Consider the following 24,319-nt stretch of genomic DNA (forward strand, 5'->3'; position numbering starts at 1 on the left):
CCTAAAATCTCTTTCACTAATAGTTATCTTTAGGATTACTTGTAACAAAAGGCATGGAAAAGAGATAAGATAGAAGTATGGTTTCTAGATTTATGTTGTCTATTAAGAACATTCCACTGAAGCATGTGCAATCCATGCAACAGAGCTAATGAAAAACAAAATGAAACTGATTAGAAATGGACTAAAACCAAAGCTCAGACTGAACATTCTGTTTTCATTGCCCAGGCTGAGTGAAGTGTCACAAATATGCTAAAAGAATAAAACTGTGAACAGCAAGTTACAATTAAATTATTGGATTATTAGTAACACATTTGCTTTAAAAATGTATATATACAATTATATATAGAACATTTTAACTTGACACTGCATCCTTTAAACCAGAAGAAAATTTCTTTTTCACTGAAACAGTTTAAAAGAGCCAAATGGATTTTTTCTTTAAAAAAAAAAAAAAGAAAAGAAAACCTGTGTTACTAAAGAACTTTCCCCAGGGAATGACCTTGCATTCCAAGTTCCAATCCAAGGAAAGCTTTAGGGTTTAAATAATTTAAAAAAAACAGGATTCCTGGTGGAAGTACTTAAACCTGAAGTATAATCACAAACAGCAAGTTAGTTTTGTAAAATTTCCATACCAAGCCTACATTTCTGTGGGCATAATTTAATGCCTGCAATGAAGAACAGTCCATTTAGCACCTGTAATGCATGGGAAAGCATTAATCCAGCAGGTGGAAAACTGCGAATTCAAGTCATTGCACCTCCACCCGCCCCCCAGAAAAGACGATGACTTCTAATTTAAAAAATTAGAACTAACATATTTTTCATCTACATAGCATGAGGTGAGGGGAGGGAAGGAAGGGAACCATAGATCTAAGGTTTCAGAGTAGCAGCCATGTTAGTCTGTATTCGCAAAAAGAAAAGGAGTACTTGTGGCACCTTAGAGACTAACAAATTTATTAGAGCATAAGCTTTCGTGAGCTACAGCTCACTTCATCGGATGCATTAATGAATTAATGATTAATTCATTAATGCATTAATGAAGTGAGCTGTAGCTCATGAAAGCTTATGCTCAAATAAATTTGTTAGTCTCTAAGGTGCCACAAGTACTCCTTTTCTTTATAGATCTAAGGGAATGGGATAAAAATCTGTTCTAACATGCTTTTTTCTGGTGAAACTAATTTACAAAAATTGTGATTTAACACCAGTTTATATGACATGATGACATATTAGGGATTAAAATATAAACCACACCTGTTATAATGATGAAGAACTGAGAGGAGACTGTGTGTCGATTACAAAATTGTTCTAGTGCCTTGAATGCAAAGAAGGAAATACCCTTATGTTTATTAGCCACCACTTATGAATTTCCAAACTGTTGTCAGTATTTGAATGGTTTCTTGCAACATGTGTTAACTCTTTATGCATAACAATCTAGCTGTGACACTCCGATTCCCCTTCCTAGACCTGAAGAAGAGTTCTGTGGAGCTTGACAGATTGTCTTTTTCAACAACAGAAGTCAGTGTTGATATTACCTCACCCACCTTGTTTCTGTCAGTATTTTAATGCAGTTACAACTCAACTATATGACAAAGACCAAATTCCTTACCTGTGTATTCCAAATAATGGACCAGATCCTTAGCTGGTAGAAATTAGAGTAACTCCATTGACTTCAATGGAGCGACATCAATTCACACAAGATAAGGATTTGGCCCAGCGTGAGTTGTCATACTATCCAAAAAGTGACTTTTTCCATTTCTCTTTACAATCTCATCTAAGGAGGGAAAATAGAGATGATATAGAAGAGAGGACATAACCAATCCAGAAACTGGAAGTCTGAACAAGTCAAACAAATGTCAATATTACATCAGTTCGAACAAAAATACGCTTGCTTTTTATGTATCTTATAATTTAAGTTGTTGATGTTAGTTTAATTGTTAAAAGAAATTTCTAAACTGTGAGTTAGTGTTGTGAGCCTGACTTTGGTTTCCACAATAGAAGATAAATACTTCTGTTAATTAAAAGGATAATAAAAAATATTACAAATAAACAAACATGAGATTGCTAGCTTCCATTCTTTTTCCTCTAAAGCTAGATTTATCATTTTAAATCTCTTTGCTTTGCATGGATTTGTTTAGTGAAGTAAAAAAAAAAACAACAGACATTTCTTTCAAATTAATGTTCTAAATGATAAAAGAAATTACATTTATTATTTGCCTTTATGACACTGCTGGAATTTACTAAATCCTATTAGTGAGTCCACAAAGGATCCACAAATTGTGTTTTCACTTTTCAAGTGATGAAGAGCTTTGTCTAAATTTGTACCAGTTTTACTAAATTTTACTTATTTACTTTTTTCAGTAAGTATTTTACAAATTAAGGCCCGGATACTGCACTCATATATTTATCTTTACACAAAGTCCCTGTGAGATCAATAGGAATGATATTCACAGTGTATAAAGTTAAGCACATGTGTAAGTCTTAGCAAGAGAAACCCCTAAAATACAGACACATGGAAAGTCTGGCCCAATCCTGCAAACACAAACATACATAACTGTACTCACATGAATAGTCCCATTAAAGCCACTGGAACTACTCATGTGAGTAAAATCTGAAATGCCCATATATTTTTGCCAGGTCATGTTCTTAGTCTATCTCAGTCAACCTTTCAGTTAAGTACTGCAGCAAAATTTTCTAAGCATAGGAAAATAAAAGATACATGACGGGTAATGAAAAAAATAAATTAGAAAAAGGATTTTTTAAACCTAAAAATGCTACCTTTTCTCTCTACCTCTGTCATATGGCAATGCAGTTTAAGAATAAGAGAATGCTAAGCAGAATATAGCTGTATATCATAGTAACATAAAAAATAAAAGATACTGCTTGTCTTGCAACAATGTAAAGTGTGCCTGAAACCACCTCTTGTGACAATTAAAGTCACAAGAGCCTCACCATTTAACCAGCATTTTTAAAACAATTTTCTTCCTTGTAAATTTAATTTGCTTGGTTTGTTTTTTAGGGGACTGCTGGTGGAGATGGTTTGATGTCATTTTTACATTGGTGCTTTTAGGGACACACAGGGTTAAACATGTGTAAAATAAATTTTCTCAGTTTAAAGAGCACAAAACAACACATTTAGGAAACCAGACAGCTAGCGGGTCAAAACATTACACTTCCAGGTCAAGCTTCTGGTTGCAATTAAGTAAAATTCCTACAAGCATTTCTAGGGAAATCATATTTCTTGCAGGTTTTTTTAATCCCTACTTTCTTGCTTACATTGTAACCACAGCGCTTTCACTCTCTTTAGCAATATATAATACCTGTGTATCTGAAGATTTTATACGAGCCTGAAATGACATTTTAATCTAAAAATAAACCCTCTCAATTTTTTCATCTGAGTCTCATTCATTTAAAATTGAACTAATTTAAGAAAATTAGATGAATTTATTAAAGGGAAACCATTAAGCCGAAATCTAGTCTATTTAAAAACAAACATTAAAAAACTTTTCTCAGGAGCCACACCTCCCCCTTTTGACCTCCTGCAGTATTTGTGATTTCAGTCATATTTTTCTTATTCAAAAAAATGTTTTTCTCTCCCTTGCAGCTGTGTGAAAGACCCATTCAAACAACAGTAGAAACTGACTGAGGACCCAATCTTGCAAACACTGTATGCACAGCTTAACTTTAAGCACCTGAATAGTCCCCAGACTTTTACTATAGTCCAGCAAGACTACTCAGATCCTTAAAGTTAAGCATGTGCGTAAGTGTTTGCAGGACTGCAGCTTACCTGACTGATACAGGAGAGAGAGTGAGTGTGTTGTCAAAAGTAAAAACAAAAAGAAAACTGTAAAAATAGAAAAATATGTTTTATCTAATTCATTTTTAAATAGTAATCTAGGCGCTATCTGTACCAATAGTAGATACATTGTTTTTAGACTTAAGTATTACTTTCCGTTTGATGGTGTCCTTTTAAAAGAAAAAAAGGATCTTTTAAAAAGTCCAAACAACTCTTTTTCCTTTGCCATTATTTATTTAGGGTTAGATCCTATGAGGCGCTGTTTTCAACTCCCTCTGAAGTTGAGGGAACTCGAGGGTACTTAGCAAATTGTAGAAACACCCAGCACTGCACAGGCACTATTACACTATGTCACAAACCTCTTACAATACAAGATGCACAAATTTAAGAAAATGAATATTCACAACTGTAGCTAAAAAGTTTAGAGGTGCCTCAGTTGTACTGCTTTAGCTAGAACAAGGGTTTCCTAATTCTTTTGGCAACAACTTCTTAAGATCAAATTAAAGTTAGCAATTTATGGAGTTAATATAAATGCCATAATTTCATTTGATAAATTATCAAGACTATAAAATTATGGTTTCTAGTAACTGCTTGGCTAACAAAGGGAAAATGAACAAGCTATTTATATATCATAAATAACTCAGATTGGGACGTAGCATTTTATCTGATGTTAAGTGTAACAGATGGTAAGTACAGAATCTCCCTCTTGTTTCTATCAAGTTATGGAGCTGAGAAGCTAACTAAGTGGAATTTGCCAAAAGAAAAGATTTCTTGGACTTATATAAACTATATTTGCTTTTACTCCAAAAAACAAAAATGTTTTGCATTAGCAGTGCTGTGCATTCAGACTTGCACTCAAGCTGCCTGCATTGTTATTGAAATCAGGGCCAACAGTGAATGTTGAATATGTGAATGATGAATATACCTGCAATTGTGTTCAAGGTTGTTTCTCTTGCATTACCGTCTCAAACTTGCTTACAGTTTAATGATTAAACATTAAGTCAAATTTTGTCTGAAGAAGGGAGGGTTATATGAGAGTTTTTGCAAAGAAGAAGTTGGGGCTATGTTGTTAGTCTGAGTGGCATCCTGGAAAGAGCAAGAAAAGGGAGAAGAGGATTGCATATGGGATGAGTCAACATACGAGTGTTGTAAAGGGTGAGTATGGAAGACATGGTTGAGCTCCCGAGTCTGCATGTATAATCAAGCTCTGGCAAAACTTTTATTGCTCAGCTGCCCATGACTGATATTTGGTTCAGCGTCAGTTACCAGGGCACTAGGAAGGAGGTGTGGCTACACTGGTTGCAGCTGACATTCAACCCAGAAGATTTTTCATGACAATATGGGATTTCAAAAGTGTGTCCACTTCACATGAAAATTCTAGGATGAAATTAGAATGAAATTAGTATTGGTGGGTAGTTGCTCCATTAACCTCAGAATCCTTGGTGAACTAGTTGTGTCATTAACCACAATTATCTTAGAGTAACTAAGATTGATTGTCCTCTGGATGACTTCAATATCCATGTGGATGTCATCTCTTCAGGATCAGCACAGAAGTCGTGATCAGCAGACTTATTTCAGATGTTGGTGTATGTCAACCCCAATGGTTGAGTGAACCGTAGGAGGATCATTACAACTGTATTTACAGTATGTGACATAAGGGTTTGTGGTCACTGTTGCAATACATAACTGACATACTGAATATCAAATTTTGTACCAAGAAATACACTCAGCCCAACCACGAAGCATGTCAGGAACACATGGCTATCACTTTACAAAACAACATGAATTTCAATCCATTCATCCAGAACACTGTGATGATCTGGGACAACCAAGTAATCAAACAAAAAAACATGACTTGATTATGGTCTCATTTACACAATTTTACTTTAGTGCAACACCAACGATTTCAACTAAGTTACTCTTAGGGGTACATCTATACTGCAAACTTCTTTCTGTGGCGTGTTAGTATATTTACCCACAGAGCAGCCCCCCAGCACAGTCGCAGTGTAGCCAGTGAGCCATGGCGTAGGCAAATAAAGACACACCTGATGGGTGTGGATATGTAAGCGAGTACATATCCTACATGGCTCTCTAGTCGCCCAAACTGTTTCCTGCCTACACTGCTATTTTTTTAGCAGTGCAGTATCCCGCTGCCTCCCTGCTGCTGGAGTCTTTCCCCATCACAGGAAGAATCTGGCAACAGGGAAAGGCTCTGGCACAGGAAAGGCAACAGGGAAAGGTTCGGGCAGCTCCCTGCTGATGGAGCCTTCTCCCATCACAGGGAAAGACCCCAGCAGCAGGGAAAGGCTCTGGCAGGGAGGCTTCCCCACTGCCTCCCCCCTGCCAGAGCCTTTCTTTGCCACAGTGAAAAGCTCCGGCAGCAAGGAGCTGCTGAAGCCTCTCATTGCTGCTTTCATCAACTTGGGTAGCTAGCTACACAACAGTGTGTATGCAGCCTGCTTTTCACTCCAGGTGTAGCTACGCCAACACTGGTTTGTAGTGTAGAGGTAGCCTAGATTTACATTGATGTGAGAGCAGAATCCAGCCCATATTTTGGCCAAAAGGGACTTTGACTCACAGATCTTCTAGTTACCTGATAGTTCTTTAAAAAAACGCATCTCAGAGTCACAGAATCCATGGAAAAACATTTGAAGAATGAATTAACAAAAGTCTAGCATACCGTGCTCTCAGAACCACCTCCTCCTTTTTGACATTTTAGACATTCTTTCTAATGCAAGGTACTCAAATATCCTTGAAATGCTGAACCCAGGATTTGAGGAATGCTTAGAGCAGAGATTCAGAGTGCCATGTTGTTAGTGGATGGAAGAAGAGATGTTGAAACATGAATAAAACCACACATGGTCTCAAAATCAAACTTATTCAGCAGAAAATTCCATTTAAGACACTGGCAGCAATAATACTGAACAAACTGGATTAAAATGCTTTGTAGTGGAACATACTGTAATGGTGATTTGTTACTCACATTTTGTGGTGCCTTATGTTTAATCGGGTCTGAAAGAAGGTACCAAGTAGATTAAATATCGTTTTGGGAACTGACATTCTTCACTAACCAAAATACCTGATACCAAGAGATTACGGGAGTTTTAGAATATAAACGGAGTACAGAAAAAAATCTTTTCAAGAGCAACAGCTGTTGAAATGAAAAATCATACAATCATACAACATACATAAGAGTCAATAAGAAACGTTAGGGCCAGATATTCAAAACACTCAGCAGCCACAACTTGGACAGATTTTCAAATGTGCTCAGTTCCCACTTAAACAAATGGGTACTGAGTTCTTCTGAAAATTCAGCCATTCATTTATATGGCTAAATGGGAGCTGCTGAGCTATTTTAAAGTCTGGCCCTGAAAGTTTTAGATCAGTGAACTGGCCAATTGCTTCTGGCCAAATCTGATAGATGACTGAGAAGACACGATCACATGAGATACTTATGATTATTTCTAAATACCTATGCTTATCAGTATTGAACTATTACCTAGTTTTTTCTATAGAGAGAGAGATCTTTTGCTGCTAATATTTCTAATGTTTGTGTGAAGATATATATACTCTGACATATGTATATTTTACACACACACATACACACACATTTTCTTGTAATTATCTTTATCTTCATTTTTTCTTATCTTAGAAATACAGCAAAAAAAGGAAATGGAGATGACACACAGTAAATAGAAGGAAAGGGTTTTCTGGTGGATAGCAGATAGACATTGTTTAACAGTCAGTGTTAAGGCTGTTTTTCGAACTTTAACTCCAAACTACCTTTCTTTGTCACGTTTATTCATTTTAAAAAATAAATACAAGTATTTTTTAAATGAAGTGATATTTATTTTAAACATTAACCATCTGAAAGATTCTATCTGGGAATATCAGTAGGTTGTGGGATTTTTAAGTTTTTTTAAGCATTTAACAACCACAACAATAAATGTCTGCACTTTGTTATTTTTACATTTCTTTCATAGGCTCTTTGAACTACACTCCTTTACTGCTTCAGCTAGCCAAAATTACAAACTTGGCAAACAGTACATGAATGGGAGAAGCAGGAGATGGGCCTTCAGAGTTACACCTGTTGAAGTATGAACAAGGACGTAAATGGTCACAGAGCTCAGGAAGTGGCACATTTTGCGGTTTTCTACCTTTTCCCCCTAAACCCTGTGTCTTGCACCAGTCAAAATTAGTGCCACTGCCATGTCAGGGGAAGGGATCACCAAATGTCTTCTGAAGGAGAAGGGATCAAATAAAAATGATGATACTGCCAGCTCCTCTGCAGAAAGGCTGAAGATTCTGCCACCACCTTATCCACACCCTGTTGCCATGGAAGTAGAGAAGGATTCTGCTGCTAAAGACAAGCACAACAGCCCATTTCTCTGCGAAGTGCTATAGGTGAGATTTCTCTCACTGGAACCACTGGAGGAGGTACTGAAACAAACTGTACAGAGAGCTAAGCAGTGTCTGGGGATGAATATTCTATCTTGGCCCATCTCTCAAGGTAGCAGTTCTGGTGGCCAGTTCTAATTTGAAGGTAAGTTGGACTTGGCTGGGGAAGGACTATGAATTACCTGTGAGAACTGCTTTGACAAGTGTTCGTTCAATCCTAGCAAGTGATTTACATTTTCAAATCTGTCCTTGCAACAAAATGGGCAAATTATATATATTTTTCTCTGTGTGTATGTTATACACAAAAGTTTAATTGGACAAGTTCATGAGTTTCACTGGGATTCCACAGAGAGCCAAATTGTGCCTGAAACTTCTTGTGCAGAGGGGCACTTAATACTCAACCCAGTGCTGAAGGGGAGATCAGAAATTTCTATGTACTGTTCTTCTCCGTATGCTGGATAAGGAGTTCCTTCCATGGGGGAGGAGCAGACTGAGAGGGTCAAAGCATGTGCCTCTCCCACTACTCATGCTATGAAAGCCTCATCTAGGGTTGGGAAATTCCAGGGTCACCTGCAGATGGAGAACTCCCTGCAAAAGAGCTGATGTAGTGGAAAGAAACAAGGCAATGCAGATCTTTGGGATCTCGGGACTGAACCTCCAGCTTCTTCTTTAGGGGTCAACCCCCAACTTTCAATGGCAGACAATTTAGTAAACAGTAAAATGGAGTTCTAGTACCCTAGAAGCATGATCAAGCTCACCATCCTTTCTAAACCACTACAGTGCTCTAATGAAAGAAAATGGAATAATACACACTGGAGTTTCTAGATCAAGCCATTATCCCACAACTCCAGCCTACTCACTAACAGAGGGCGAGGTTGGGGTATTTTTGCATTTTGATAAAGCAGCAGATTTAAATGAACAAAAGGAAGCACTTCTTCATACAACACACAGTCAAGCTGTGGGATTTGTGAAGGCCAAAAATATAACTGGGTTCAAAAAAGAATTAGATAAGTTAATGAAAGACAGGACCATCAATGGCTACTAGCTAAGATGGTCAGGGACGCAACTCCATGCTCTGGGTGTACCTAAACCTCCAATTGTCAGAAGGTGGGACTGGCTGATGGGATGAATCACTCAAAATTGCCCTGTTCTGCTCATTCCCTCTGAAGCATTTGGCACCGGCAACTGTCAGAAGACAGGATAGTGAGCTAGATGGGTCATATGTTTGATCCAGTATGGTTATTCTTATGTTCTTCTGTTGTTTAAATATTTCTAAAATAACTTTTGTATCATCCTTGCTCCCTTCCTACCTCAAGCAAAACAAAATAATTGGGAAGCAGGTTTTCTGAAGTCAGTGGGAGTGGGTATGGATGTCAAAAATCAGGCTAATCAAAAGGTAGTTACAATCTTAACAACAAAATAGCTATCATGTTTCTGTACAGGTTTCAGAGTAGCAGCCGTGTTAGTCTGTATTCGCAAAAAGAAAAGGAGTACTTGTGGCACCTTAGAGACTAACAAATTTATTAGAGCATAAGCTTTCGTGAGCTACAGCTCACTTCATCGGATGCTAATCACAAGATTCATTTAATAAGCCCCCCAGAACTGCAAATCTTAAAAGCTATGACAAAGAACTGTACAGAAACCTAAACTGGCTCAAATCCTGCTAATCTTACTCGTGGGAGTATGTCCAGTGAAATTGATGGGACTACACCCATGAATAAATCAAGCGCAATTGGTCTTTAATTATTATATAAAAGGAATTACTCTCACCTCTACCCTATAACACACAAATATAGAATCAATAATGCTCAAATCAGGTGAGATCATCAGTTGAAGAAGACCCCAAAGAAAACTCATCATCACGAACTACTAAGTTTTTGCTACATTTAAAATGCTACAGCACTTCAGTGTAGACACTACCTATGCTGATGAGAGATTCCCAGCATAGGTAATCCACCTACCCAAGAGGTGGTAGCTGGATCGATAGAAGAACTGACAGAATTCTTCTGTCAACCTAGCACTGTCTCCACGGGGACTTAGGTCAGCTTAACTGCACCAATCAGGGGTGTGGATTTTTTACACCCCTGAGTGACAGTGTTATGCCGACCTAATTTTCTAGTGTAGACCAGGTCTGAGTGTAGCCAACCTGCAACTTTTTATTTTTCTTAAAGTCTGTTACTAGTGTTCAGTGGCTAAGTTTCTGTTATATATAAATCTCAAGGGGTACTGCAAGTGTTGCTCTAAATTCCCAGCACCAGAACACACAAGCTTGGGAGAGTAAAGTTCAAATGCAAATTGCAAAAAAGTCTGAATAGATTCAGAGATAAATAAATGAATGTTGAATAATTTTAAAGCCCAAATACAATTTTCATCAAATTTTGAAGCTGGACAACAGCAGTTTAGACTTTATTAGTAAACAGATTTTCTCGTTATTTATCTATAACTCTGTAACCATATTCAGTGAAAAAATAAACTTATTTTAATCAGAAACATGCAGTAAAATGCAACAACCTAGATACTAAGGGTATTGGTGTACTAGCAATACTTAAGACATATTTACTAAGAAATATAATCCAGGGAATACATGGAAAAGTGGCACAATTATTACAAACATTCAGGTTAGGACTTTCAAAGGATCCTAAGGAAGTTGAGCACCCAAACCCCACTGAAATTCAGTGGGTGCCTAATTCCCTTAGGCTCATTTTCCCCCCACATACTGTACATTACTAAAACTTATATAGTTATTACATGAAAGCATAGAGTCTCTGAAGTGCCTTTCAGAAGAAGTTGGGGGATATCGATCACTATTCAACATTGCTATAATCATATACAAACACCGATCCTTGACCCAATGAGCTCACAATCTAAGGACAGTCAGACAAGTAGACTGAAGTTAGTGGGAATAGAAAGCAACATTTAAAAAAACCCACCTTCAAATATATACGTCAACAAGATTATCAGGAAGCAGCATAAAAGAAGTGGCTCTTCAAGAGGGACTTAAGGGCTCTTCAAGAGGGTTCTTGCTCAGGGAAATTATGCTACTCATGGGGGCTGCAGAAGATACAGTGGTCAACCTTAAAAGTTTACCAGTTTTGCCTGAGATTCAGGTTACCTCAACATTTTCAGTATTCCCTATCCTTGTATCTTGCATAGTGCCAATACTTAGGTAATGCTATTTAATTATCTAGAAAAGACTCACTGGACCACCTCCATTTGTGATCATGTAACATCTTGGGAGAATTACAGCAATTTCTTACATGGAAAAGTAATATTAGGAAAGTGTTCCATAAGTGGGTTGGAGTCATGTGACCAGCCAGCTCTCCACAGACCACAGTTTGGGAACTACTGATCAAAGACAACTGGCAGCTTTTAAAGGGCAACCACAGGATGAGGAGCGGAAGGCCAGGAGTGAGAATTTTATTCAATTTATTACCAAAAGAATAAAGCCCACACACTATTAAAATGGGAAACATTTCCTTCTTCTGGAAAGAGAGCCTGAAATACCAGCTATGTTTTTCTGCATTTTGGGATTTTTTTCAGACATTATAAAAGAAAGATTTTTGCTAAAACAAGATATATTTTTTCCTTTCAAATTCTTTCCTAGCCTGATTTTCAGTTAAAACCCCAAGAAAATGACATCCAAATCAAAGTGGAAAACATGCATATATCAGACATACAAACAAATATAAAATATTAAGAAATAAATAACAAATAAAACCACCCCATCAAAATATTTTGAAGAATCCACCAGCATAAGGGGGAACAATTATTGCTTACGTCTAGGAGCAGCCATCTCTACTGACAGAAGCAAACTAGATTAAATGGATTGGCACAACAAAATGCTGAACAAACTCACCAAAGCTTTGAGTTTGCAATCAGTTCTGCACAGGTGTCCCTGCATCCACATGGAGCCCCATTTGACTTAAGTGGGGTTCTGCATAGATGCAGAGGTCTGTCCAGCCTCATGAATCTGATTACAGGATCTGGGTCTATAGGATCATTTGAAGTACAGTCACTGTACACAATATTGCATTTAAACAGGAGTAAAAGTCAATTAAGGTCTGCTGGATTGGGCCATAAGTCATCAAATGATAAATAGGGCTACAATTATCTCTCTGAGAAACAAGAAACTCAAGCAGCTAAAACCCAGTTTGAGAAATGTTGAGGCATTGTGAAGACAAGTATCAAACAAACTTCACCTCCTGTGGTAGCAACAGACACTCTTAACTGATCACAAGTGAGAGGAATTTAAAAGGGATACTGTCTAAAAGATTTTAAGAAGCAAAAAAGATGAAATTGAGATGTGAGAGCAGAATGCTTTGGAAAGATCTTTTAGATGCACCTTTGTCTTTATTACGCTGGTTGATTTCACTGTGCATTTGCAGAAGGTAAAAAAGAGGAGGTAGGATCTCATACAGAAGGAGAGAAAAAAGATGAAGTCAGAAGCTCGGGTGTCATGTGACATCCTGTTGTCATTGCATTTGGAATTGCTCTACTGACACAAATACTGGAAAGCCCCTATCTTTTTAAACCTCCCACAACTTTTTGAAATACCTTTTCCTTGTCCAGCTTGGAAAGCACACCTCTATCTGTGCACAACGGCCCAGCTGACTATACCTGCTACATGCTCCAAACACACTTCTGCCTGGAGGAGACAGGAGATATTGGATCTCCTCGGCCTGTGTGGAAAAGAGGCTGTGCAAGCACAGGTATGGACTAGCCAAAGAAATACTGGCATCCACGAGCAGATTGCACACTCAGAGAGGGGGGTCAGACTAGATGATCCTTGCGGTCCCTTCTAACCCTATGATTCTATGGAGAGGAGAGAGGCACAGGAAAAGGAGAGGTAGATGAGAGTACATAATGGGACTTCTCCATCAACAAACTCAGCTGCGGCAGACAATTGTGAACCTCCTGATTCAACAATCCTGGGTTTGACTCCCATTGCAGTCTGTGGAGAACTGCTGCACAGCACCTCCCTACACCACCCCTTTTCCCCCAGCATTCAACGTGGCCTCTGGGCCTGCACACTTACCCCTACCGCTATACATTGGGGGAAAGCCTGGACAACAATGGCTTCCCATATACTGACCTGTGAGAACCACAGTTGATGTACGTGTAGCTACAATGGACATTAATGTTCCCTCCTCTTGTTTATTTATTAAGATTCCTCAATTGTTTTAAGTTAAAATGCATTTCACTTAAACTCTTCAGAGATTATTTTGGAGCTGTTTTTGTAAGCAAATAAAACTCTTTTGTTTTGAAAGTGATTCATTTTTATTAGTTTACAACATATGGTGCATAATGCCTGATAACAGTGAAAGTAGTGGTCCTTTACACTCACAACCCAGAGGCTCAGTGCCAAACAGTGTAATTGCCACAAATGTACAGTAAGCACCCCAACATTTATAGGTGCGCTGTCAGTGATATATGCACAGGTGTGCAGCAAGCACCATACAATTCCTAACAGGCCCCCAAACTGCAGCGCCAAGTTGAGCACAGTGTAATACAGCACATTACTATGGCTCGTTGTTAGAGTGCTCTTTCAAAGCCTCCCTAAGCCATAGAACTCCTTGTTGAGCTTGTCTGATAGCCCTTGAGTTGGAATGTTCAAACTCAGCAGAAAGCCACTCCACCTCTGCCCTCCACCCTTGCGGCAATTTCTCCTCCCTTTTCTACACAAATATGCAGGACACAACAGGCACCTATAACCATTGGAATATTTCTCACACCGAGATCCAATATGGTGAGTAAACAACATCAACGCCCTTTCAATCTACCAAAAGCACATTCAACTGTCATTCTGCACTTGCTGATCCTCTAGTTCAGGGATGGGAAAACTTTTTGGCCTGAGGGCCACATCGGGGTATGAAACTGTATGGAGGGCCAGGTAGGGAAGGCTGTGCCTCTCCAAACAGCCTGACCCTGGTCCCCTATCCGCCCCCTCCCACTTCCTTCCCCCTGACTGCCCCCCTCAGAACCCCTGACCCATCCAACCCCCTCTTCTCCTTGTCCCCTGACTGCCCCCTCCCGGGACCCTCCGCCCCTTACTGCTCCCCTGGGACTCCACCCCTATCAGTGATTGGTAAAAGTGGGGCACAGTGATAATACCTCACAAATTATGTAAGCTGGGTCTGAAGTTAAGAGATAATAACTCCACTTATACTTTTATAGAAAGCCCCGTTCTTAATGGGCCAAATTTTCCAAGATGCAATTTTTGTGAGTGGCTGACTTGCATGCACTAAACTCCTGATGTGGGCATGCTAGTGAGGTTTATGAGCTCAATGCCCATCTTGCACCTCTCTGGGCATGCAAACTGGATGTAGGTGGGGGGGTAATGGGGAGGGACTGTATCTTTGTAAGTCTATCCCACTGCATTTTTCTCTTAAAAAATAAGATAAACCAAAATCAAACACTTTTGGACATTAGATCAAACACAGGAAATAGAGAGTTTACTCTGAAGCCAATGACTAAAGACTAAACTAAAGCTTACTTTGGCAGATAATTTACACTGGCCATTTGGGAGGGGCAGAGAAATTGTTCAAACACAAGGAAGAATAGGAAGAACTTGCTTGTTTTGGCTACTTTCTCCCATTTTTCCATTCTCCGTCCCATTTTTCTTTCTTCTTCTCTTGTGTGTAACACCCACAGATTTCCTAATGAGATGGTATACGACCCATCGTGCACTACTGTGTGGGTGTAAATGAAAGAGCTGTGTAAATTAACAAGTAACTTGTACAGATATTTTACTTATGTGCCACAAAAAGGGAAGGCAATATATACCTCCATAATATCAGACAGAGAAATCTGTTAGCTGATGATTTTCTCCTTGAAGTATCCAAGGTGGCCATTTTAACAATGGATTCCCCTCTGCTCTGTAGCCCTAAGAGGCAGGCCCAGACTGGCAATCAAAGAAAGGTGGCTTGGCTCCCACTTCTGGGGAAATCCCCAATTAAAACATTTTTCAGCTTCAGAAGATGTTTAGAAACATCTATTAATCCCATTACAACACAACATGAACTTTTCCTGAAATACAAAATATACAGATAAATGTGAAAAACCGGTCTGTTATGACACTAAGGACTGTTCAGATTGTGAAGTACTCATTTCCCAGATCTTGTGTGCAGTGACTTATTCTGAAGGACTGCAGTTCCTTTCTGAAGAAGCCAAAGATACAATATTTTTACCATCAATTAACTAAAGCTTTTATTGCCTTGTTTAAGTGCTGGTAACTGGTAAAGTGTAAAAGTTACTGGGCTGTGGATCTTCTGAATAGTGCTCTCCTGATGAATGGGTTCTGATTGCCCTCGTGAACATTCACACATGCCCTTGTTTCTTTTCCAGGTGTACTGGCTTAGTGAAGAACATATGAATGCTGGATTTAAGCAAAGCACTTCATTTTCTCAGAGTGCGATATTGAGGCGCCACAGACAGGGCTCCCAACTCAAACGTTTAAGGCAGAGAAGGGCGTAAAAAGATGGCTTGGTAAGGACATTCAACATCAAGTCGAGTTTCCATGGTGCAAACTTGTAGAATTTTCTTTTTTTACATTTATTTATTTTCCATCTATCATTAATTTAGTGGCAATTAATCCAGCAATGTGAATGGGATGATAGTTCTGGCAAATCCAAAATCCAAAGCCTCCAGGTTTAGAATGGAGTCATTCATGTTACTGATGACTTCTTTTGATGTATTTGCCTTTGGGGTGTTTGTTATCAGGGGAAATGTAGACAAGACACATAGATGATCAGTTTGCCAGGGCTGGAACAGTGTGTCAGTTTTCTAATTAAAAGGTTGCTTTATATTAACTCCGCACAAATGTGTCAGCCTTTCAGGCTTCATATATACTCTCAGATTAACAAATTACACAAGATATCTGCCTACACATCTGAGAACAATTAAATTTATTTTCACACAATTACTTTTAAACACACTTTATTCAGGCAGCTACCTTTTAAAAAATATATATATAAAAAATGTTTCTCAGTGGGAAAAAACATTCCTCAGCAGGAATTTTTTTTAAAATGGTATCCTTTTCTTTTTTCATAAGAAAATTCCAGTTGTTTTCTCAAAACCAGAAATATAAGAGGATCTAAAAGTTCACATGCTTTATAAATATTGCACAGTTCATTCTTTTAGGGGGATAAGTTAAGGTTCCCAACTTGCAGGAAAGGCTTTTAAAAAAAATCTTTACTAGCCTCTGGCACTTTCTACTTATATTCTATTTTGTACTTGTGGGAAAAAAACAGTCATGACATAGCAAGCTAGTTCCCATGTATTCCTAACATATTTTTATAAGGCTTCTACAATCATTTGCTTCCCTAATGAGCCACCAAAACAATATTTAATCTTTGCTGTGCTTAGTAAACATATATGTTCATATTAATATTCATAATAGTAATTGCACTGGTACTGCAAATAGGGAGGAACTGGTTGAGAATTTGAAAGTGGAAGGCAGCTTGGGTGAAAAGTGATCACGAAATGGTAGAGTTCATGATTCTAAGGAACGGTAGAAGAGAAAACAGCACAATAGAGACAATGAAGAAGCAGACTTTAGAAAACTCAGGGAGTTGGTAGGTAAGATCCCATATGAAGCAAGTCAAAGAGAAAAAACAGTTCAAGAGAGTTGGCAGTTTTTCAAAGAGACATTATTAAGGGCATAAGAGCAAACTATCCCACTGTGTAGGAAAGATAGGAAGTATGGCAAGAGACCACCCTGGCTTAACCAGGAGATCTTCAATGATCTGAAACTCAAAAAACAGTCCTACAAAAAGTGGAAAATAGGTCAAACGACAAAAGATGAATATAAACAAATAACACAGTCATATGGACAAAATTAGAAAGGCCAAGGCACAAAACTAGATTAAAGTAGCTAGAGACATAAAGGGTAACAAGAAAACATTCTACAAATACATTAGAAGCAAGAGGAAGACCAAAGGCAGGGTTGGTCCATTACTCGGGGGGGGGGGGGGAGGAGGAGGGAGGAAATAGTAACAGAAAATGTGAAAATGGCAGGAGTGGTAAATGACTTTTTTTTCCTGGTTTTCACCAAAAAGGTTAGTAGCGATTGGACATCGTGAATGCCAGTGAAAATGAGGTAGGATCAGAAGCTAAAATTTGGAAAGAACAAGTTAAAAATTACTTAGACAAGTTAGATGTCTTCAAGTTACCAGGGCCTGATGAAATACATCCTAGAATACTCAAGGAGCTGACTGAGGAGATATCTCAGCCATTAATGATTATATTTGAAAAGTCATTTAAGACGGGAGAGATTCCAGAGAACTGGAAAAGGGAAATATAATAGCAGTCTATAAAAAGGGTAATAAGGACAACCTGGGGAATTACAAACCAGTCAGCTTAACTTCAGTACCTGGAAAGATAATGGAGCAAATAATTAAGCAATCAAGAAAGGGAAGGGAAACTACCAAGTATTTTATGCCCTAAAACAGTTCTATAGACTTAGACTTGAATAAAAAGTATCTTCAGATACTAAAAACAGTTATTTTAAAACTTCACCTTTTTGTTCCCCTGCTCTAAAACCTAGCAACAATATCCAGCTTAAATAAATGGCATTCCTATTTTGTTGCGTTTCTGCATACGATTAGCTAAACAGGATCACAATTTAACAAACCCTGCTACCAAGCTGTGGTTACACACCTATTAAATGACAACCAATTCTAATCACAACAAAACATGCGAGGTGAAATATACCTATTTGTCATACAGAACATTTTTAAAAAAGGACGTAAATCTCTATGCTTTTAATTTTGGCATCAGATGAAATCATATTATATGTATGTGTATGTGAGTGTATACAGAGAGAGAGAGAGAGAGAGAGAGAGAGAGAGAGAGAGAGAGAGTCAATCTCACTTAAGAACTTTTACATATAAAGAATATATATTCTTATATAGGAAAAACAATATATATATTTTTACATGTAAAATCACTTAAGTTAGTCACTAGGCTCACTGGATTTTCTGGTAAGGACTACGTCATTTATAGTAATCAAAAATATAATTAAAATAATTTCTACCATTTAAAGTTTTATTTACAATATTTAAAATTATTATACTTGATCCTACCTTTTAGGGACAAGGGAACGGATTGAGTGCATTCCATGTGTTTCCACTGGCCACGGTGTTTACGAGCTTCTAAGTAGTGCTTGACTCTTGAATCAATAGTGTCTTTTAGCAGCAAGCACAGTTCCTGAAATAGAAATCAGTTACAAATTTATGTCTAAATCGATACATCCTTAAAAATTAATATCAAAGCACTCAAAAATGTATGCAGAAACCCATTCTATGAAATTTTGCATTGTCATATTTTAAGGACTATTGAAAGTATAAATAAATGTTTTTAACATTAAAACTGCGACAAGTGTTGGAAAAAGAATTAGACTCTTTAGATATACATTTTGAAAAATGAAAGAGGAAGAAATCACTAAATTACAGTATTATGGTTATGGTCAATTATGACAAATTGCATGGCTGAGTAATTTCCCTAATCAATTTTACTGTGAAAATTCGCATAAACTAGATACATGAAATAAACATAACATGACATTAATATCACAAAAAGTAACATCACTTATACTTTTGAATAGTAAATTACAATATTTTATTCAGGCAAAGTTAATAAATGATACATTTTAAAATGGAATCTACCATGAGAAAATTCATCATAACAGGGAGGGGGGTAGGGGGAATCTTCCAGGAATTTGTAATGTCCTAATTTCTCTTCTAGGATCCTTGTAAACAAGACCAAACTATTTTGATTCAGTTCCAGGAGATACTTTAGGGAAGGCTAGAAGTTGAGTAGGTCATAGAAAACTAGTTTCACTGGTTTACTTAGAATTTATTCCTAAATTTAACTGATTACACCTTGAAAACTTATTTAAACACACAAAAGCGCCTGAGCAAAAGCTTTAGTACAGGAAGCACTTGAATAAAATAAAGACTTCATTTCAAAAGTATTTTGAACAAATTCTTAGTTGACTGTGTATGGACTCGTTTTGGCCTTTCTCTCAATATTCCCATTTTCCATTGCACAGTATCTTGTCAAAGAACTGATGTTTTGTTGGACACCAAGATATAATTTTACATTTAAAATTTTTCAGTGTTCAGACAGATGAAAAATGAAATGAATACTTCTTTAAATTAAAGACTTTTGCTTCACATGTAGGGGTCAGCTATGACTAATCTAAAAATATGCAGAATAGACACATGAAAACAGATGATCTAAACACAGGTATAAATGATTAGGTCTCAAAATAATGTACTATATGTATATCAATGATCCATGCACACTATTTTCTCTTTAATGTTAGAATGAAGTTTTCATTTTAATGACAGTGCACACATAAAGTGTGGGTTCTTTCTATCTATTCTGCTGTTTACCTCATCAAAGTAACCTCACTGCACATTCTCCAATCAAAAAAAATATTTTAATTAACCCCCCCCCCCAGGAAGTAGCTGAAACATCAGATGCATTTGGTTCCTTTTGCAATAATAAAGTTTAATATAAACTTCCTTACATTTATATTCAAAATATTTCTTTTAGCTGTTGTGTTTATGAAGAGATTACTGGAATAGAACTCAAAATAAACATAAGCATACCTTTTAAAAATGTAAACTGGCGCTTTTATCAAAGAAAATTAATATCCCTCTTTTTCACTTATAAAATGGAATTGTGAACTCAACTGATCTTTTTAATGAGGCATTATAGCTACACACATATAGCACAGCAATGAAACTAATGCAACAAACCTATCAGAATACAAAATTGTTGTTAAAATATAAAACCAGATCTTCTACTCCATTACCCCTGGGGAGAGGTTGAGAAGAGCAGAAAAGCAGATGAAGTTACTCAAATTCATCAAATGAAGGGCAACTGAGTCAATTCAGCAGCATTCTCCCTCCCCAACCACCAAGAATACCTTCCACACAACCTCTGTGTTAGTGGTGTTCAACCTGGGGACCTCAAGGCTCTAAACTGGACACCAAGTGTGATTGTGTTAAGAAGAAAATTTGTATCTGATTACAAACTGAAAATATGTCTTTTACTAGAGGTTCCCCTCAGCCCAGGCACAGACCCTAGAGCTCCTATCCTGCTCTCCACTGACTCAGTCAGAGAAGCAGATAATGGAGCAAACAGTCTCTCTCCTCCTTCTACCAAGGCAGCACGATGCCAACGGAGGGGCAGCTACAAAAGGAAAGGGCCAGGAATGCAGTATCATTCCCCTGCAAACTCATACATAATTTCCTAAGTAATAGCCTTCCAGAGTGTCCCAACCCAAACTGTCAGCAGCTCACTGGATTGTGGTCCTGGGGCAATCAGAGAACCAATCAGAGACTTGGGTTGCTATGGGGCAGGGAGTAGCCTTCACATTTCATAGTTCTACAGAGACCTTAGAGCACAGAGGAGCTGTTGTGATAACTGGGCCTACACATTTCTCTAACTGAGCACAACTGTAAAAAGTGAGTGAAAGTTCATAAGATGTCACAATAACCCATAAACAATAAATGTTGATGGGAAAAGGTAAAAGAAAGACAAAAAAACCCCTCCCTGAATTGGTCCAAACAAAAATGCCTATTGATTGAACAGCAGGACTGTATAAAGATCATGCCTGGTAAACAAGAAGAGTGTGGGACTGGAAATTAATGAACCAAAAATTTGTGTTTCAGAAATTAGGCCTAATTAGAGGACAAAATAATGAGGGGATGGGCTAGTCTTTCCATCACTCCCTATTGGGGGCCTCAAAAAGTGACTGGCTACCGGCGATGCTGGCTGACTGAAAGAAGGAGAAGGAGCAAGATTCACCATCATGGCTGCCACCCTCACAATCTTCTGGGACCTTGGACCTACTTCATCCTAATCCTGAAAGATGCCCTAACCAAATGGGATAAGAGACAGAGGGAGCCAGATGAAATCGTCATTGCCACTGGCACCTTCTAAATCCCAAACACCACCTAGGATGTGACCCTTTGTCCCACATCAACCATGTCTTCTTTTCCTTCCCTATCTCATTTCTTCTCTCTCCTATCTCTCTTCTTTTTTTTCTTCTGACTAATAAGAGGCTGGCTTAAAACTGTCTGCCAAAACTGTCTTTATTTTGCAATACAGCTATAAGTCTGTGACCAGAAAGGTAGCTAAAAGCAATGTCCTAAACAGTCTGATATTGGTATGAGTTTTCCAGGTCTCAGAGTGGCCAACAAGACTGTGTGCTATGCCTGTGTTTTTCCAGCACTGAGGTTGCAAGCGAGAGTCAACAACAGAGACAGAAGCTGCTTTTTCTATCTTTGTTATTCTTTTCTTTCCCGTTTTGTGTGTGTTTGTCTTGTTTTGCCCTCTAGAAAATGGGACTGGACTTTAACAACAGAAACAAATGACAGCTCCAGCCCATCTCAACTACCTTCTTGTCTTTTCCCCAAAAGGACAGTTACAGCCATCTTTACTGCCATCTAGGAGACCACCAGACAAAGGGGGTTTCTTTCTAAAAACTCTCTCCAGCGACTGGGAAAGGGAGTAAGGGATGTTGTTAAAATAAATGCCTTATTTAATATTTTATATTTCAAATGCTTAAATGTTTTAACTTTTCTTTTCCTCCTTGTATCTTTAATCAAAGGTTAAAAAGGATTATTAATGATATATTTGCCATGGAACTAGGCAGGCTGAGGTGTCTGTAAACCAAACCCCAAACCCTGTTTAACACTGTTTAATGCTGGACAGTGGCAGGGTCAGGTTAACACCTTTGACTTTTTGAGCCTTTTATTCCACCTAAATGGATGGTCAGCAATCAGTCAATCGCAATCTACTGGTCGATCCTGGAGACTCTCCCAGTTGATCGCGATCTCCGGCCGCAGTGGTGTAGTGAGGCTGCCGCTAAGGCAGGCTTTCTGCCTGTCGCGGCCCCACGCCACTCCCGGAAGCAGCCAGCACACCCCTGCAGACCCGGGGGCAGAAGGGGTCTCCACACACTGCTCCTGCCTGCAAGCACCGCCCCCCAAAGCTCCCATTGGCTGGGAACGGGTGTGGTGCTTGCAGAGAGGGGCAGTGAGTGGAGCCACCTGTTCTCCCCAGGGGCCATAGGGGAGCATTGGCCCCTTCCGGGAGTGGTGTGGCCACGTTGCTGGCTGGCAGGAGGTGGCCCAGCTCGTGACGGGGAGGAGGTGCCGATGGAGGTGTCTGAGTGGGGCCAGGGCAGGCAGGGAGCCTGCCTTAGCCCCACTGCACTGCTGCCTGGGAGCCACCCAAGGTAAATGCCCCTGGGGGAAGCCCTCACCCCAACTCCCAGCCCTGAGTCCCCTCCCGGAGCCAGCACCCCATACCCCTTCTCCTGCAGTCCAACACTCTGCCCCAGCCCGGAGACCCCTACTGGACCCAAATTCCCTCCCAGAGCTTGCACTCCTCACCCCCCTCCTGCACCCCAATCCCCTGCCCCAGGCTCAGCCCGGAGCCCCCTCCTACACTCCGAACCCCCCAGCCCCAGCCCAGAGCCTGCACCCCTTCCCAAACCCTAACCCCCTACCCCAGCCTAGTGAAAGTGAGTGAGGGTGGGGGGAGAGCAAGCGACGGAGAGAGGGGGAATTGAGTGAGTGGGGTGGGGCCTTGGGGAAGGGGCAGGGCCTTGGGGAAGAAGCAGGGTAGAGCCTGCGTTGCACTTAAATTCAAAAAGGGATCTTGTGTGTAAATAGGCTGGAGACCTCTGATCTAAATTAATACAACAAGGTCTTCCCCATTGGTGGTTCTACAGAGTCCGGAAAAGGCTAGCAGGCAAGCCCTACCCTTCCTTTAAATAAAGTGATTAGTAGAAAACTGTGTGGGTTGAAAACTGAAAAGCTCCCAGGCCCTGCACCAAGTTTTTCCACCTGGGGTATGATTTTGCCTATGATTTCTTATTAATCATTTCCCTTCCCACCTTATTATATCAACACAAAATCTCAATAAGGCTTTTAAGGCATATATTGTTGAGCTATTATAATCACATTTCTCAGCTGGTGAAGACACTCAACCCTTGTGCTTTACTCAAAGTGTGAGTTAACAGACAAATATAAAACGCCCTGTTGTGCCTCATTATTAAATCCAATTTCCTGAAATTCATGTCTTATATTTTGGCAGTCACACAAAATACTTTTTTAAAAGCCTGGGAAGTCAGATAAACTGGGACAGTAAAATCAGTTACAAACAGAAGTTTTAACGATTCATTTACTCAGAAGCAAATTTTAAAGACTTTTCCTATAAACTTCTCTCTGGTTTATAAGGCACGGATCAGTTGAATCATGCTGCTAAATATTCTGCTAAATCATACTGCTAAATAACAAACTATTACGCCTTTTGATTTTACACTACTGGAGCAAAATATTTTGTGAGAAGTACTGGGATGTTCCGCGATGACAAGTTAATTATGTCATTATTAGGAAAGCAGTCTGCTGAAAAGTACCGTAACAGAGACTTGCGGGAAAGAACTGGCACTTGGGGCAACTTACATGTCTCACATTCATTTTAATAGGAGACTCAAGTTCCCACAATAGCCTATAATGGAGAAAAAATTCATCCAGTAAATTGTTACTAGATCCCAAGAGAAATCACACAAAATTTCATGAAAGGTACAAACTTCATGTCCTTGGTCACTGATGTATATTACAGTAATTTTGCAACATTTCATCTATGGTCCTAAACCTAGTTCCTGTTTGGAATTCTAATGGACCTTTGAAGAATAAGGTTGGGTTTTCTTTTTATAAGAGATAAAAGATCTGCTGATACTATAGCCTGCATACCAAGACAACAGTTTCTTGCACTTGTTACTCTTGGTGCAACACTCATATTTCTGAGAGCAAGAAAAAAATAAACAATTAATAAAAAGACATTTGATAGGAACTGTAGAAAAGGACAGTATACATCTTACATAATCTTCATTTTATTAATCATTTTCTTAGCTTAAGATAATCACACATACTCACTACAAGTACGTGTTTACATTATGTTTATAAATCTAAAAATTATCCAAGTGAGAAGTGTCACAATAGCACACAGAAAAAAGTTTAATATTTAAAAGCAGTCACTTAGTGACCTAAGGGGAGATAACACACATCACAGGCCTCGTAGTCCCAAAGGAGTTGTTCAGGGTTAGGTATA

General features: G+C 38.8%; 1 protein-coding gene across 9 annotated transcripts in view; it reads right to left on the minus strand.

Annotated features, from left to right (window-relative positions):
* LOC119852895 (SLX4 interacting protein) overlaps positions 1 to 24,319 on the minus strand; it is a 130,784-nt gene that overhangs the window by 37,665 nt on the left and 68,800 nt on the right. For all 9 annotated transcript variants that reach the window (XM_038394930.2, XM_038394929.2, XM_043512105.1 and 6 more), the window contains one exon: positions 18,268 to 18,391. In XM_038394930.2, the coding sequence (XP_038250858.1) occupies positions 18,268 to 18,391 (124 nt within the window). The remainder of the gene's footprint in view (positions 1 to 18,267; positions 18,392 to 24,319) is intronic.

The sequence above is a fragment of the Dermochelys coriacea genome, chromosome 3 (assembly GCF_009764565.3).
Source record: "Dermochelys coriacea isolate rDerCor1 chromosome 3, rDerCor1.pri.v4, whole genome shotgun sequence".
In the NCBI taxonomy this organism is placed as follows: domain Eukaryota; kingdom Metazoa; phylum Chordata; order Testudines; family Dermochelyidae; genus Dermochelys; species Dermochelys coriacea.